This window comes from Crocodylus siamensis, chromosome 10, assembly GCF_052110815.1.
Source record: "Crocodylus siamensis isolate JL-2025a chromosome 10, ASM5211081v1, whole genome shotgun sequence".
Classification (NCBI taxonomy): Eukaryota; Metazoa; Chordata; order Crocodylia; family Crocodylidae; genus Crocodylus; species Crocodylus siamensis.
Window position 1 is genome coordinate 19,589,639 of NC_143404.1, and position 17,505 is coordinate 19,607,143.

Here is a 17,505-nt window from a genome sequence, read left to right on the forward strand (position 1 = left end):
ACTGGTGGGAACCCAGAGAGTTTAGATGCCTGACCAAAGCTGGCTCAGAAGAGCCAGGATACTTACCTTCCCAACAGCCATGGACCCCGGATGATAAGGGCAGAGACTAGGATAGCGGTGAGCCCGCAGAGGGAAAAGAAACAGAAAAGTGGAGTACCCTCAGGGAAAGGTGCCTGAGGTAAGGTACACCCTCACGGTTTTAGAGACAGCGAGTTGGGCAAACTTTGAGGCTTAAAGAGGAAGAAGGACTCTTGAAAGAGACTGTATATGGACTTTAACTTTGTCTTCTGGTAAACAGGGGCCATTGCCCCATCCATGGTTGCTAGCCAAAAGTCAGACTGGACTGAGCCTTAACATTGTCTTGGTTGGTGTTAGGCGCAGTGTAGAGGAGGCAGAGCCCTGGGACCAAGGTCTGCTTGTGTGCTAGGAGCGAGAAGGCATGGAAAGACCCATAGCTTTTGTTAGTAAGAAACTGAATGCAGTAGGAAGAAGATACTCCACCATTGAGAGAGAATGTTTAGAGATAAAGTGGGCGGTGACCTATTTTGGATATTATTTAATCAGGTAAGAATTTAGTCTAGTAACCATGCTCCATTACAATGTTTGAACAAGACAAAAAATGAGAACTCTAGGATGCCTTGTTAGGCCTAATCCTTACAACCATTTACATTTTGATAGCTACAGGCCTGGTGCGGCTAATAGAGTTGCTGACTTCCTATCATGGTGTGAAGAGACTGACATGAACCATGGAAACATTGCAGAAGTGGAAGCATGGCTGGAAGAACTGGATTACACCACCACAGAAGTCCAGTCAGTCTAAGGACATCTAATTTTGATAAACGGGTCAGGGCAGTTTGTACCATCTTGGCTAATAGGGTGGCTCTTGATGTTTTTATCAAGTAATTTTGTAGGCTTTTACTGAAGAGGAGGATAAAAAAGGGACCAAGTGATCCAGGATGTCTTCCTTGCATCCCTCGCTGAGGTTCCCACCTGCACACGTTTTGAGGATCCCAAATCTCTCAAAACTTAGTCTCTGATTTTGGGTAAGATTCCCTTGGCAGCTTGGCCACCTGTCAGGAGTTTCAGGAGTTGTGCTTTTACGTGATACTAATATGTAAGTTGCTTGTTTTTGTTAAGTTTAGGTTTCATTATAGAATACATCTAGATATATTCACATGATGCATTATCAATACTGCATTCTCATGTATTTGGTAGCTATATTCATCTTTGCAAAATTTTAATGAAGTTTGTTGTGTGATCATTGCATAGAAACTTTCCTTTTTCTGGGAAGAAAGGGGCTAGTTTAACATCTATCTTCTGACCCTAGCTCCCACCATTATCTTTATTTTATCTTTATATCCAAGAATTCCTTCATTATCTCCATACATATTCAGCTACTATGCAAAGCATATTATGTATCATGCAGGCACTGTACCAAACACAAGGTGTGTGCAGATATCCCAGATCCCTTGGGCACTGATACTCCATGACCATGTGTAACCCTGCAGGACTAGGGACAGACATTCAAAAAGCCTGAGCCTGAATTGATTCAATCTTTGCAGGTTAGTCTAATCTGTGCTAGAGCAGTCCTCCCTTCCCAGAGTGCTGAGCTGGTCAGGTGGGGGTAGGGTGCTGTGATATGGGAGGTCCCCCAACCCCGCAGCAGCCAAGCAGGCAGTTGATAACACGGTGCTTATCACCTCTAACTCACTGTTTATCATACTGTAACAGGGGGGCCTACCAGGGCCGATCTCTGTGTGGCCTGCCCCCCTGTTCTTGGGCAAACCACCCACCTTCTCGCCTGCCATGCCTTGGTCTTAATTGATTAATTAATAGATGTAATTAGGCAGGAGGCTGCCCATTTTCTGCCCCGCTGCTAGGGGGTGCTACCTGTGGCTCCATTCTTCCCCTACCCCACAGCCCAAGCCTTGCAGATGACATCCTGATGTTCTCATATGCGCCAGTCCCCCATGATGGGGCCCAGAATCCTGCTGTAGGACCCCTAACTGAGTTCCTCCCTTCAGGCAGACTCTGCCGCCGTCATACTGGGCCACATATCTTCCCGCCACCAGTTCCCCTTTGGGTGTGGTCCCCTCACTGGGACCTTCGGCTCACACTAGCCCTGGCCTACCTCCAGGCCAGTCAGGACCCCAGACCCCTGGCTCTTGGGCATCCCTCTCGGTGGGCCTCCTTGCCCTTCTGACCCTCCTGGTCCTGGCCTCTGCCTGGGCCAATAAGGGGAAGCTCTGGCAGGTCTTGATGTATGACCTATACTCTTTTCCTAGGGTCCCCCTCTCTGGGTCCTCTTCCACATATGTGGGGAGCTGGGGTTACCTCACACCACGACTGGTGCCTCAGGGTCTCACAGGGGACTCTCACTCCCCTCTTGGGCAGCAAGGTCATGGTACTACTCCTGGTGTTATATTCGACCCAAACTCTGCCTACCCACATTGGAGGACTTACTGGGGTCAGGACTCAGCTCTCTCTCTCTGGCTGAGCCCCCTCTCCCTTCACAGGGCTCCACATGCTGCCCCCTTCATACTGGGGGCTCCACAGGCTACCCTCCTCACACTGAGGGCTCTACACTGCTCGTAATGTCCCCTTTACTCGGGGTCTTAGGGCTTCCCTCCAAGGGTGGGCTCAGGTGGCTGTAGCCATACCTGGCCCAAACTCTCCTCTTTGGGGTCTCAAACTCCCACAGGGCTCAGGCAGCCTTGGCCACACCTGGCCTCCAACTCTCCTCCTCGGGGCTTGAACCCCCACAACTACCACTGGTGTATGCGACTCACCCGAAGGTGAGGGCTAGGGGTTAAGGTGCCCTGACCCACCTTTCACTGGGGTGATCACTGGCCTGGCATTTCCTGGGGGCTCCCACGCCACTGGGAGCCCCACCAGGCCACCCACTCCTAGCAGGCTGTAGTTTCTGGTCGTACCCAGGACCAGGCACCTCCTACCATCCCCTACAGCTCCTCCCTTACCTCCGGATGAAACTCAGCAGCCCTCAGGCCAGGCAATGTTGTTGCCTGCTCTCCAGCAGACAAACTGCTTTGTTTATATAGGCAGCCCTGAGTCTAAAATGGCTGCCCTCATTAGGAACCTCATTAGGCACATAGAGGCTGCCAGCTCCAGGGCCTTAAAGTGGCAGGCACACATAGTGCCCTGCCACATACACCATCAGAAAACAAAGCCTCTCTCCATTATTCCAAGCTCTTCTTAAATAGCTTTTCCAAGGAAGGAACTCGTTTCCCACACCACAGACTGTATCATGTGGTATGCTAGCTAATGCTGAGAGATATTTGTGTAAAGTAGAGGGGCGGGGAACAGGGGGAAGCCAGGCAGATATCTACAGTCCCTGCCAAAGCTCCAGCCAGGAAGCAGAGGGGAGGGTCCAGCCCTACAGTGGAGCAGAAAGCCCTGCCCAGCCCAAAGAGCATGCTGGGGGAGTCTGGTTTAACTTAAACCAGCAAGGGGTCTGGGACAGACATTGCATAAACTGGTTTGACCCAATTCAGTTAAGTCTGATACTACATTCAACCAGGTTTATCTTAAACCGGTTTCAGCCATTTTCAAACTGGTTTCTGTGCACTGAACATCTGCTCTGTTACAGGTTTAAGCTAGTTTCTGATCACTTAAACCGGTTTATGTGTAATGTCTAGCCCAGGTGTTTGCACCGGAAGACTCCTAGTTTTCATGACCTGAGCTGTCAGCTGTAATGTATATTCTCAGCATGGTATGATGCTATTGCTTCCAGTGTTTTAAGTGAAGCCTCTGTGGATGGAAAATTCTGATGTGGTGACTGATTGTGGGCAATGAGATTGTAAATAAATAGCAGTGATGATGAACAACACTGTTATCTGGCTTGAAGGACGTAAGCAGTGAAGGTCTGCAGGTGGTGGACATGGCTTCACTCATATTTGATAGTAACCTGGAATTATGCACTTACAGAAGAGTGATTACACTGGCAGATGACGGTGAACTGAGAGAAACCACAAACATTAGAAAGCAGCCCTGGGGGACCAGGAGGGGAGGGAATAAGAAAAGGGAATGCATTCTTTGGAGAGGATGGAAGATAATTTGAAGTCTCACTACTCAGCATACAGAAGATACTAAAAAAGCATTCAAATCAAAAGCAGCCCTGGGACACATAACAGGTTGCAAGCTGGTTATGAACTCTCCGTAAAACCATCCTGCTAGATTGGTTTGAAAGGCTAAAAAAAGAATGAAATCAAATGATATATACTTGCAACAAATATTGCCTGTGTAGGAAAGAGATCCTTTCCAGGGATTTTACAGGCTTTTCTGGTCACTGACAGGGTTGCTGACTGGCTGAAGCTATTCTGGGAGATTTTCCCCCCCAACATGATGTAATGCCATTAATTTCATTTTCTTAAAATATCCTATTAAAAATCTCCAGGATTGCTTTCAATAGTCACCAGGAAATTGGCAGGGAGTCTACGGGAATCAACATCAATCTAGGAGGGTTGGCAATCCTAGTCACTGACTCTAGATCTTAACTGGTAAAACTAATGCTGATTTGCTAAAATTTTAGGACCCAGGAAAGCAGGAAGCAGCAGCCGTAACCAGGGATTTTGAGGGATTTGCAAAAAAAATATAATAACATTTAAACCAAACATTTTAGATGTTGAGATCTGGGCATTGAAAAATAAATCAAAGTTCTCCAAAGAAAACAAACGCTTTTCCCACAAAAACCCCCAAGTTCCACGGGAAAGAGTTTCAAGAGACAGATTCTGGCTAATCCTGTCCCCCTCAGGGGAGACATGGTCCCCCCTCCCTCATAGCATCAGAGAAGCACGCAGCTAGAGATCTGCATTCACTTGGGACAACTGAACCTGGAATATGACAAATTTCCCACAAAAAACAATGGAGATACTGGAGGCTATTCAGGAAAGAGTAACTTAGAAAGGGGCTGTAATAATTATGTTATGACTCACAGGTACAGGGTACAAGTAAGATATATAGACAGTCACCTCGTTCACTTCACTGTCCTTAAAGGCATGACACCTTCATGTACGATTTCTAGGTTTTTTGCTCAATTTAACTTCAGATGTCTCACACGAGAGGCTTCCCCCACCTTTCTCAAAACTTCCAGGAGCATCTACGCACTGAAGCAAGCAAGCAGTGGACTCCCTTGAATATACCCCTCAGAAAAATGTCCTAGAGAAAGGCAGCAAAAACCCCCACTAGGCTGATTTTTCAGTAATGGTTGCAATGAGGATTAGCAGCTGTGGTGTTTGCCTTGTCAGAAAATGAGCCCAATAAATACTTCCCCCCCTCCCCAGTTTAATGCTATTTCTCCTCATTTTTTATACCTTCATAGGATCAGTTATCCTCTCATTAGCATTTCCATCTTTCAGGAGTTTCTCTCCTCATTCACCTACACATATGGCTCAGCAAAGCTATCCCCTTGGATCTCCCTAGACATCCCTCCAGTTTGCACTGCTCTACTCTGCGCTCTTCATTTTGTCCTTGTTTCAGGTACTGAAATGCTGAGAACAGAAAGTGCTGCTCCTGGGGCTTTTGTAGCCCAAACACTGCTGCCCTCCCACTTTGCTTCATAGCATAGCATCCCTGCACATGCATCCCAAAATTGCAGTGACCTTTTTCTGCAGCAGATTTAATTATAGCTTGTTACTAGCTCTTTATCTCTCTTGACATTATTGCTGCTTCTTCCTCCCACCTCACAGCTGGGCTCTGATTTATGTTTTTTAAATAAACTCGTTCTTCAACTTTTCCCCCACAAGCTGAGACCTACTCTTTGCCACCTGTTCCTCACTTCTCTGTCTCCACTAGTGTTTTTCCCCTATTCTCATGAATGCTTGCAACTCCTAGTTTAGTATCACCTGCCTGCTTCTTTAATACCTTGTAAATATTATGGGGGCAGGGAGCAAAAAGCAATCCCTACAAAAAGGGAGCTGCTACTAGAGAAATGCCTTGGATTTGAGCTTCCTGCTCCCCAGCCCAGTATACCGAGAGCAAAAAGCCCAGCCCAAGGGGACTTTGTGTAGGCAAAGAAGGCACAGGCTGAAAAAAAACACCACAAGAGATCAGTTCTGCAACATCCACCTTGGGAAGAGAAGGGCTTTTTCTCTCTCCTCCTTCCCTTTCCCCACTCCCAAACTTTCAGGAGAATCTGACCAGAGACTTAGGTGAAAACTGAACTCCCCTGAGCAAAACCTCTTCCAGCTGCTTGGAGAAAGTAGCTAATGAACCCAGCCAGCCTGGTCTTTCTGCCGTCTCTGGCCTGAGGACCAGCAGCTGGGGTGTTTGCCCTGCTCCGCAAGAAAGATGTAATCCTTTCCTTCCCTTGCAGGAGTTATTTTTTGTTTTTTGCTGAAAGGCATATTTAATCATGGTCTGTAATTATTTTGAGTTGTACTGGGGGTGGGAGGAGAAGGATATGAACATATGAAAAAGCATCTTTCAGACCCCTCTTGATGTACAGAAACCATATAAATAATTTGTGTTCAGCCCCACAAAGGGCAGCAAAGTTTGAGCTGTACTAAAACTGCCACAGAAGTGAGATGCTGGGGCAGGCCTCCAGTGTTTCACAGCAGCTCGTGGGAGCCCTGATAGTGGTGGTCCACAGACAGGTAGTAGCAGCCCAGGAATGAGAGTGGCTAGGTCAGCTCCCTGGTCCTGTGACATCCCTCAGGCTGCAAACCCCAGCCCTGAACAAGAACTGCCTGGTGCCAAGACAAGACCTACTTCTCAGGTTTTGGAGTGAAAGTCCCACTTCAAGGCGTCCTTTGGGGACAGCATGAACCAGCCTGAAATACAGGACTGTCCTAAAAAATCCAGCCGGGTGTGGTTGCTTTAGAAAGCCCTTCTGCTTTAAACTATTGCCCTTAAAGTCAATGTTTAAATTACTGCATTTCCCGTACATCTGGGAGTGGCAGAGGGAGCCCTCTAGGAGAAGAAAGCAAAACTGTGTTGTGTGGTTCCAGCTCCAAAGAGATTTGATCTGGGAAGCAAAGAGAGGTTTGTCTGCAACTCTCAGGAGAGGCACAAGAAAAGGCTGCAGAAACTACAGAGATTATTAAGCAGCAGAGCAGAAGAAGCTGGATGACTGGCTGAAACAGTCACCACGTGATGTGCCAACTACAGCATCAGGGAAGAGAATCGAAACTAAACTCTTTCTCATTTCTCTGGGGAGATGCCTGGGACCAGTTAGGGCTGGGGGTGGAGATTTCTCCTCCTCTGGCGAAGTGTGTAGTGTTGCTCATTGATCTCCTTCTCCCTCCATCAGGCAGCCAGTCCTTCAGTCTCCTTTTCAGCTGCTTCTCTGAGGCTTCTGGCATTGACTCCTGAAGCCATGGCAGACGCATCAGAACTGGGAACAGCTTCTAGTCTAGAAGAGGAACTCCTGTGTCCCATATGCCTGGATGTCTACAGGAACCCCGTGTCCCTGAGCTGTGGTCACAGCTTCTGCAAGGACTGTGTCCAGAAAGCCCTGAGCACTCAGCAATCCCAGAAAGGCTCCTGCCACTGCCCGCTGTGTCAGGTCCAGCTGGAGCCCTCGCCGGGGCTGCAGACAAACTTCCAGCTCCGCAGCATCGTGGGGAAGTTACTGGGTGCTCCCAAGAAGAAGGGTACTAGCCAGGAGGAAGAGGCACCACAGCCTGAGGAAATAGGAGGAGGAGACACTCCTCAGGAAGATGAGACAATCGTTTGTGAGTTCTGCCTGGAGCAATCTCAGCATGCAGTGAAGACCTGTCTGAACTGCGAAGCGTCTCTGTGCCAAGCCCACCTGAGCAAACACAATGCCAGGGCCACCCAGAGGAACCATGTCCTGGTGGAGCCCAGCGCTGGCAAGTCCCTGGAGGAGAGGAGGTGCTCGGAGCACAGCAAGCTGGTGGAGTGCTACTGCGTGGATGACCTGGCCTGTATCTGTGTATTGTGTTACATCGCAGGCTCCCACAAGGGCCACAATATCATCACACTGAAGGAGGCTTGGGACAAAGAACTGGTAAGGAGCAAATTTAGGGACAGTGGGGTTTTTTAGGGCAAATAGATGTATGTGATCCATTTTTTTGTGGACTTGGTTCCTGCATCTTGGGACTTTCAGTGAAGTCCAGGAGGGTGGAGAGGCCTGGGGTTCAGGTGGAGGGAGCTCTCTGTTTTTCCCAGGTGAGGGAAGTATCTCCATTTTGAATGCTGGCTGTTGGAGGTTTGAGTGGCTGCAGTGACTGTAGGAAGGATGGTCTCATGTAAGGCTATGACTTGGGAGCTGGGTTCACTACCTGACTTTGCCACCTCAGATATTCAGTGTCAGTATACAGCACAGGCACTGAATAGCAACCCTTTCTATACTACTTTACTGCCAGGACTTAAGCTGCACAACCCATCACATTCAATCACTTTACAGCCTAAATTAGCTGTAACCCCAGAACAGCTCAGCAGTTTGCAAATACATCTTCCACTGTAACATACCACTTTTCAAAACTATATAATAAAGTTCTGCGTCTCTGAGGTCTTAGACCTTGCATCTTACTTGTTCCTCAGGCAATCTCATATCAGTTCTCTGTTCTCACAGTTGGGGAGCTCTCCGTCTATCTTGTTTTTCTCACTTAAGGGTAAAGAGTGCTACAAAAAAAATTGACTGTATTCTCTACTGGCATTTTTCAGGCCCGACTTATTTTTTGTTTATTCTAAACCCTTCGGTTTATTAAAATTTATCATCTGTGGGAAACTAATTCATTTTCTCTTAAAAGCTCCTTGGGCAGCATTGTACAGTGTCTGGAATAATGGGGTCCTAACCCATCCAGAGCCCCTAGGAACCAAGACAAACAACAGCATGACACTATCTGAGGCCTGTGGACTTCCTGACTATTGCAGCTGTACTGCAGTCTCAAAGCTATAGGAAAAACAGTGTCTGAAATGCATTAAAAAAAGCTTAGATGGCAGGGGGTAAAAGAAAAGAAATGGGTTCATAAGAGGGACTAAATTGTGTGCGTGTGTCTAGTGACAATCTGGAAATGACTTTGATGATTTCCAGAGCTGCTAACTACAAAAGCCAAAGGAAAGTAATTTCTCTAGGGGTAAAATTCTTACAGTATTTGCTATTTAGCCAGTCCCAAATCTGTAAAGTTGCATGGTGATAATAGTTCAAGGCTTTGAGTTAATTGGTCTCATAACATCATTGCCCCTTTCGCATGTATGCACATTCTGTTCAGATCTCTCTGACATGTTTATTCCAACTAGGGCGTTCTCCACCAAACTGTGAAAGAGCTGCAGACTAGTGAAAGTGAATTGAACAAAAGCTTAGAAAATCTGCTGGAAAATGAAGAAAAAGTCAAGGTATGTCCCTGGGTACAGGCTGCTACAGGGTTTGTGCCTTTCCAGGAAATAAATAAGCAACACTGTCGCTGTAGTGAAAGGTGCCAGCCTGACAACTCTTGGCATCAAAGTCCCTTCTCCACAGAGCACATTCAACATGGGCGAAGGCAGCATGTAGTAGCTTTTGTTACATAGTTTTGCCAATGTCTTGCAATCACAACCTGGTGAAATTCTCTCTAAATAGGAAGTGGGGTCTAGCCACTTTCCTTGACTTCTCTGCTTCCAGCTGAATAACAAAGGTGCCCCTGCAGCTGGTCTTGTGATAAAAGTTACTAGCCCACTAGAAAATGAATTGAACAGGTTAATACATCTAGCCTGGCAAAAATCATATCACTGTTCAGGCTCTGTTCTTTGGGTGAGTGCTCGTTTAGTTAACTGTGTTGAATATTTGAAACTGCAACTGCCAAGAGCTTATTTTGTTCTGTTTCCTTAAAGACTGATGAGAAGATGCTCAGGGATCAGCTATTGAAGCTCTTCAAAGAGATCCGTTCTCAGGTGGATCAGAAGCAGGAGGAGATCCTGGAAGCCATCAGATCTAGTACAGAGGAGCAGCTTTCTGAAATTCAGAAACAGAAACAAGCAACTGAACTGAAGAGAGATGAGGCTGGTAAGATTCTTCAGGAGCTGGAGGCTTCGAAAAGACAAAGAGATGCTTTCTTCTTTTTCAAGGTAACTAACAGCCTGTTGCTTTGGCTGAACTGCTAGCATTCGTAGAGTTGGCTTTTTCCCTGCATTACAATAACTCTGTTGTTAAAATCTTTTTTTTCCCCTTAGACATTTAAAGTGGCGCAAGACAGGTAAGGTCCTAAGCAAATATTACATTGTTGCTTTTGAATTATCAGTGTGTCAGCACAAATGCAGGATCACTGTTTTTTATCCATTTGCAAACATACAGATACTAGTTGCTGTCAGGGCTGCTCAGGTTGAATGAAACTTTTATTAGATACAAAGTTAATTGCAATAAGCCAGGAATCACCATACCTAAAATATTAACCGTACAGGCGTGTGGCTTCTGAAGCTGCCTCATTTTCAGCATCTTTGGCATCTGCCCTTTTCATCCCATCCAATGAGCAGTCCTGGACTGACTGACTTCCAGATTTCTTTGTATCTGAACAAGGTAGCTAGGACTTGGGAGTCTTTGTGTTCTCCCCCTTGTTGAACTGTGCATGGCTCCCCTGCCCCTTTGTGCAGGACTGTTCTTGATTATATATCTTGGGAGGTTTTCTGCTTCTCTGGGGAGACTTTTCCAGCATCTAACCAATCTCATGATTAAGAGAGTTCTCATGATATCCACCCTGCATATTTAGCTTAGCTTTATAGAGGTTCCTGGGTAGCAAAGTGAACTGGAAGTAATACAGTATGGGTGGACTAGGTTGTCATCTCAGTTTCCATCTCAAGGCACACAATACATGGTTGATTAGACATTTTTATAACAAACCCCCTTCAGCCAGTCCTCTAATAAGGTCACATACATATTTTTAAAGACATCTTTGATTGCTGAAATCCCTTTGTTACTCTGCTGCTGCAGAAGTTATGGTGGTTCGCCTCCTATGGCAGGTGAATGTCAGGAAGGTTTCTTTAAACTGAACAGGAGAAGTTTGTCTTCAGTTTCTGGTCCAGTGCTTTTATGGCATCCACGTGTGCCCTGCCACATGTTGCACTGGATTTTGATCTGTTGCTTGTAAGGGTTGGGGGTCGCTATGGAAACAGTATATTCTGTGCTTGAGGAACAAGGAGTTTTTCAGGGGAGCAGTCTCTGATATAGTAAATTTGGTGGAGACGTGCTCCCCTTGCTCATAAGTGATTCTTAATCCCAGGCATACAGGAGGAATGTCTGGCTTCTCAAGAGAGGAGGACCAACCCATGTTGGCCAAAAAGAAGGGTCAATGTCCTGGATAAGATTGTGGAGGGAACCAAATGGAAAGCAGGATAAAACTTAGATTTTGATCCTTTTAACATAAAAATCAAGTAAAGAATAAGTTTTATGGATTTCCTGTGAGCGTGACCTGCATGGCTTGTACTGCTATCACTTGACATTTGCTGTGTAAGTGATTCTTCTGAGTGTTCTAGGTTAAAGCAACAGGATTTAAATGTAGATGACATGAAAATGCTGGCACCCGTTGTACAACTGGATTGCTTAACAGTGGAGAATATTCTAAAGAAGTCGCAGCAATTCATCTCAGATGTACACACATGGATGCAAGTGTCATATGGTAAGTAAATCGTTTGATTTGGTGACCGAAAGAGGTAATCAACCATTAGTTTTTTGTCAACAAAATGACATCTTGTTTTGAAAGGACTGCAGTTACATCCAGGAAGAGAGACCTATATGGAATCTGATTTGCTAACTTACATTTACTAATGTAACCTTTATGTTGGGCACTGAGCAGCAGTAACAAGTGCTGGGTTCAAATGTAGGGGATTTACATAAACTTTCTATTTTGGCTTAAGCCCACACCCAGAAACTTCAATAACTAGATCTTAAATGGGTAATCCTGAGTGAACAAACTTCTCCACTTGCAAGCAATAGTCAGTTAGAACAGGGTTAATTAAGGGGGAAAAGGGGACAAACACACAACATTACAGAAAACCTTATCTGTTAAGTCTCTCACTAGTATTGCCGACCCAACCCAGGGGAGCTACTACCTAGCCCAGTCTGGGAAGGGAGGATCGTCCAGGGCTGCCATCCAGAGGCTCTGTGGCAAGTAGTGAGTAGCGTTAACTGCACTGGAATTAACCACCACTCTGCAGCGGATCCTCACCACTGCCAGGATTGCCACCACTGGAGATCATTGTCCCTTACTGATATCAAAAGTCAATATTGTTTTAGCACTGCGGATCACCATTCATGGCCAGGTTGCTTATGCAACCCCAGCTTTTCTAGACCTTGATCAACAGGCTTAAGACTTTCAGCTCTTCAGTACTAGGGGTGATGGGTTTTTACCTGACTCTTCTATAGGGATTTATGCCCAAGAGCATTTTCCCTTTGAAGACTGATAACCTCAGACACCACCCAATGGATAACTCTCAGCCAGAGCCTCTCCTACTACTTGCACATGTTTCCTTCACTGGGGATCTGTGAGCCACTGCAGACCTCCACATAGCTCAGCAAGCAGTGACCCCTCAGTGATCTTTGCCAACTTTCTTTTTTAACACTTATGCCTATAACAATTTGGAAGGGAAGGCCTGTGGACACACAGTTCTGATGCACATGACCCTTACATTTGCACACTTTATCCACAGACAGTAAAAAGAGGTACAAGTAGCCCCCAGATTTCTGCACATGCATACTAATGAGGTGGTGCAGAGAAGGAATTTATAAAGCTATCAGAACATAACCAGGCACGGCTACACTAACATACCCAGTGCTCCAAAAAGGACTGGCTCAAATGCGCTGCAGGCCACGGATGAAGCTGTGTCAGCCTGCCCATGGGGCTCCTCACAGAGCCACAGCAAAATAAGCAGCGGCTGCATTTTCTTTTCCCCATGGGGCCAAATTCCTGGCCCCATGGGGAGTCCTGAGTACCAGATCCAGAGTGCAGCATCATGTCATCTGGCTTGTAGGGTCCCCTTGGGGCCAGAAATGTGGCTGTGGGAGGAGCGGTGGCTGCCACGGCTCCAGAAACCATGGCAATTAACACTGCTACCACCAAATCTTCAGCCCTGAGGGCCATATAACATCCAGATCCAGGCCATGGGGCTGGATGAATTTGATACTCCTTTTGTAGGCAAATATATGGATATTAAAATGAACTATTTCAGTATAAAATGAGAAGTGCCTCTACCTTAAAGATTTACATGGGAAGAGATCTCCCATTTTGTTATTTCTATGCGGGCAGAAAAGGACGACACAAAGTGAAATGTGTAACTTGCCCAAACAGTCAAGTTTGGGATACATATCAACCCAAACCAACTGATTTGTTCTGCATAAAGTACTAATAATCCAGAACCGTGCTTCATGTTCTGTAGGAAGTATTGAGTGTTCACACAAGTATCTAAATTTTACTATTTGCTCAGTTCAGGTTGTACACTTAGTTTTTATTTTCTGAAGTATTTAAAATGAATTATAATATCAAATTCTGGCCAGTTTTTTGTTTAATTTAATTTTAAAAAAATCCTAAATACTTTTTAGAGTAAACTCCATGTCCATGCATAGCTTCAGGACTGATAAAAGGCTGTTCACTTGACCCTGAACATGCATTTATTGGAGTCCAGTGTTAGCAGTGTCTGTTAACTGCAGCAGCAGGCTGTGCCCAGCTTTCCACTCCTCATGGAAGCTGGTTATTATCTCTCCAAGAATGCCTTATGCCTCTAAACCAGCCTTGAAATTGAGGTGCCTTATCCGTCTACTTCAGACAGAGCATAATTATATTGCAAAGTACAGAGTGGGCCTGCAAGATTATATGCATTAAATGATTTATGCACTCAATATACAGATAATCAGAGTTCGTTACAAAGAAAGCAATAAGTAACAAATTAGGACTAGCTTTGTACATGCTTATCAGTGAGACACATAAATAGAGCCCACTGCATGGTATTTTCCAAAGCAGGGTATGTACCCCTGAGATGTGCAGAGGATTTGGTGAGGTGAGTATAGAACAGGGGTGGGCAGAATATGACCTGTGGGCTGGATCGGACCTGCCAAGGGATTTTATCCGGCCTGTGGTGGGTCCTTGGTCCTCCCACCAACCCAGGTTCAAGGGGACAGCATGAGCCAATCCTTGCAGCCAATCCTACTCTCCCTGGGCACCTGGCAAGGTGGTGGCTGGACTCGGCTTCCCAGCAGCCCCTGCAGTGGCAGCTTGCTCTGCCTAGCTGCCACTGCCATTGTCTCCACTGCCACCTCCACTGCCCAGGCACCCACACCCCGGCCTGTCTGCCATGCACCCACCAGCAGGGGCACTGGATAGAGCAGGCAGGTGAGGTCTGCGTGGACACCATCCCACGATCCCTGTGGGCAGGGTGTGCTTGGCTGGGCAGATGCAATGAAGCCACGAGCGGTTGGGAGCGGTGTCTGGGAGTGGGACAGGTGGGTGGGGCTGGGATCATGGGGCAGTGACAGTGTGGGGCTGGGACTGGGGCAGAGGCATGATCTTTTCCCAGCAAACCCGTGCAACAGGCGCTGGTTCCACGGGCAGGGGGTGGACATGGGCACCTGTTGCAGGGACATGCAGGGAGCAGATCACAGCTCTGCCTTGGCCCTGCAGCTCCCTGCACTGCACCTGGTTTACGCCGTGGCTGTTTGCATCCTGGCGGCACAGGGTGGCCCCAACAGATTGTGACTCAGTTAGGTGGCCCTGTGCTGTTGAGCTGCTCCACTCTGCAGCCATGCCATACTAGGGCTGCTGCCATGCACTTCTGCTGGGGTGGGGGCAACAGGGGCCAGGTCGTGGGCACGTGCTCAGCCCCCTTTCTGGATCAGGTGAGTCATGATCTGTCAGTGCTGCCCTGTGATGCCTGGCCACAAGAAACCATAGCACGAACCAGGTGTGGGTTGGTGTGAGGTCAGGCCTGGGGCACAGCTGCAATTTGTTTCCTGCATGTCCCTGTGATGGGTGCTGGTTCAGCAGAGAGGCAGGGCTTGGTTGCTGCCTGCAGAACCAGTGCCTGTCACAGGGATGTGCAGGGAGAGAATCGTGGCTATGCCTCAGCCCCAACCCCAGCCCCACACTGTCACTACTCTGTTAGTCTGGCCCTGGCCCTGCCCACCTGTCCCACTCCTGGATGCCACACCCCACCTGCCCACGGCCCCATCCCATCTGCTAAGCCAGGCATGCCCTCCATGCAGGGGTCAGTCTCCACAAAGACCTGGCCTGCTCTGTCTGGTGCCCCCAACAGTGGGTGTAGGGCAGACAAGCCTGGGGCCAGGCAGGCTTATTTGCACCTTCCCATCCCCCCCCCTCCCCTTTCCCACCTGCAACAGCTCACTAAAACTCCCTGAGTAGCCCTTCAGCCCAAATAACTGCCCACCCCTGGTGTAGAAGATGCATATATTAACACAGTTTTTTAACAGTGCACAGTGAGGTTGAAGGGGGTTTCATGTCCCTAAGGGGATTCAACTTTCAAATGATGCTTTAGCATAGCCACAGCTGAAGTCACAATAACAGTGTCCAATGTTTTTCTTCTTTTTAAGATCACAACCACCTGACCTTTCAAACTGAATATAACAATCCAAATCTCATGATTACAAATAATCTTCAAACATTCAGTATTCCTATCAACAACAGTTTGGGGCCATTTCATTCACCCAGCAACTTTTTCCCAAATCCACTGGGTTCACAGACGTTTTCTGCAGGCTGGCATTTCTAGGAAGTGGACGCCTCATCTGGAGTTTGCTGGAGCCTTGGAGTCACTACCTGCTCCTCTCTGAGGAATAAAACTAACATGTATAACTACTACTTGCAAAAAGAAGGCAACTGGCTCAGTGTTTTTGAAAATGGTACAGTGTATAAAGCGGGAATGGGAAAAAGTTGTAAGAGTTGTGAGGGTTGAGCTAGATTGTGAAAAAAACATGATGTCATTTTATGCGTCTGACCACGTGCCTCCTGAAAAGGATCCTACACTTATAAACACTCAGTGTTTTTATTTGAAATCTCCTTTCTATGCTGGCTTTTGCCTTCTTCAAGGCTCCCTGACACTCTTGTAGTGATAGAAGTGGTAAGAGAAATGAGATTATTATATTGTTGAATTTCAGTCGCGTATAGAGCAACAACAGTGATGTGCAGAAGGTTGAAGCTAATTTGAAATGTTTTAAGCAGCAGTTGGGGTTTGGACCTGTATTGGAGGCTGTGTAGGCACCAGGGTGAGCCTGCAGCGGAGTTGTCCCAGGACCTGGAGGGAGGAACAAATATTGCAACTGTCAGACTGAAAAGGAAAGCACAATATGACAGGAGATGTATATCACAGAAATAGATCTGCAGTCATTGAACAGGCCTGTCTTTGAGAACAAGGATTTGTTTGGTGGGATCTTTTATTGAGACAGCTTTATAGCTGGGAGACCATGCTAGCCAAACTTTCAGGCATAAATTTCCTTGGGAGATGATCTGAAGAATGGCATTTTGTGCCTGGAAGTTTACCTACATCTTCTCCTACATATATAGCTGGTTCTATAAAAAGATATTGGTAAACACATCCTGGTTCTCTCAGATTCCCTGGACATCAACAACATCCCAATTATATCCCCTGTCCTTAGTATACAGAAAAGAATAGACAAGAGCCTTGATAACTTATCCTGTGATTTAAAAAAAAAGATAATCTCCAAGGAAACTTTTACTGTATGTATATGTTTGTTTGATGGCATATGAGGCTGTGCTGATTGAGTATCTTATAACAAAATATATTTGCAGGCGCTGTGAGTTTACAAAGACACTGTGTTGTCTATGCAGCTTCTTCCCTGCAGAACAAGCAGACATAAAATAGCAGAAAGCCATCTTTGCCTCTGCCTTACCAGCCTCCATCCTTGGCCTCATGCCCCTGTGTTGCACCTCCTAAAATAGTCAGCATAGAGCCTTGTCCAGTATGGCTAGTGATTAGAGCCAGAGAGAGACCGGGAAGCCAGAGAGAGTATGGCTCAAGATTGGAACGAGAGAAACTTTCTCTGACCCACACTCCCTCTGTGCAGCCTTGGGTCACCTCAGCTCCATTTTTCCTCTGTTTGAAGCTCTGAATTAAGAGGGAAATTCATCTACTCTTGTAAAGGGCTTTTTCTAAATAAAAACATTGCATGTGTATCCAAAGCCTTGGTAGAGTGGCTGTCTTTTGTCTGAGCTGTATCTCTTTTTGTTACTTGGCCTAGCCCACAACTTCTGGATATGAACAGTTACTGCTTTTAGGCTTTACTGGGAAAGGGTGTGTGTCATGGTGGTGGAGAAGGATTGGTTCTAATTATTTAATTGCATTTCAGATTCAGCACAAGAGGCAACAGGTTCATACAGTACTAGACCCCCACCCCCCACCAAAATATGCACTAATATTCCCAGCAAAGGCAATAATAAAGGAAGGAACAACCATAGTCTCATCATATGCTGACTTGGGGACTGGATGGGTCCCTTCCTCACTGAATTTGTAGGAAAGGCCTTAGGAGACAGATCCCCGTCAAGTTCATTTAAACTCATCTGTGGGGGGTTGCTGCATTGTAGGCTGGCCAGA

The 17,505-nt window shown here is 46.6% G+C and overlaps 1 protein-coding gene across 1 annotated transcript; it reads left to right on the forward strand.

The window, feature by feature from the left end:
* The first annotated feature begins 7,038 nt into the window (after positions 1-7,038).
* Positions 7,039-17,170, forward strand: LOC149856329 (E3 ubiquitin/ISG15 ligase TRIM25-like). Its single transcript, XM_090020617.1, has 6 exons — positions 7,039-7,987; positions 9,223-9,318; positions 9,793-10,026; positions 10,132-10,154; positions 11,428-11,570; positions 15,491-17,170. Exons 1-6 carry the CDS (start codon positions 7,334-7,336, stop codon positions 15,664-15,666), a joined length of 1,326 nt encoding a protein of 441 aa, XP_089876743.1. The 5' UTR covers positions 7,039-7,333; the 3' UTR covers positions 15,667-17,170.
* Positions 17,171-17,505: the final 335 nt, after the last annotated feature.

Bases quoted from the DNA above. Each gene is read 5' to 3' on its own strand.
- LOC149856329 (XM_090020617.1), top strand. From the start codon at position 7,334: ATGGCAGACGCATCAGAACTGGGAACAGCTTCTAGTCTAGAAGAGGAA. The intron at 7,988-9,222 runs GTAAGGAGCAAA...TATTCCAACTAG, and splicing joins AGGCTTGGGACAAAGAACTG to GGCGTTCTCCACCAAACTGT. The intron at 10,027-10,131 runs GTAACTAACAGC...TTTTCCCCTTAG, and splicing joins ATGCTTTCTTCTTTTTCAAG to ACATTTAAAGTGGCGCAAGA.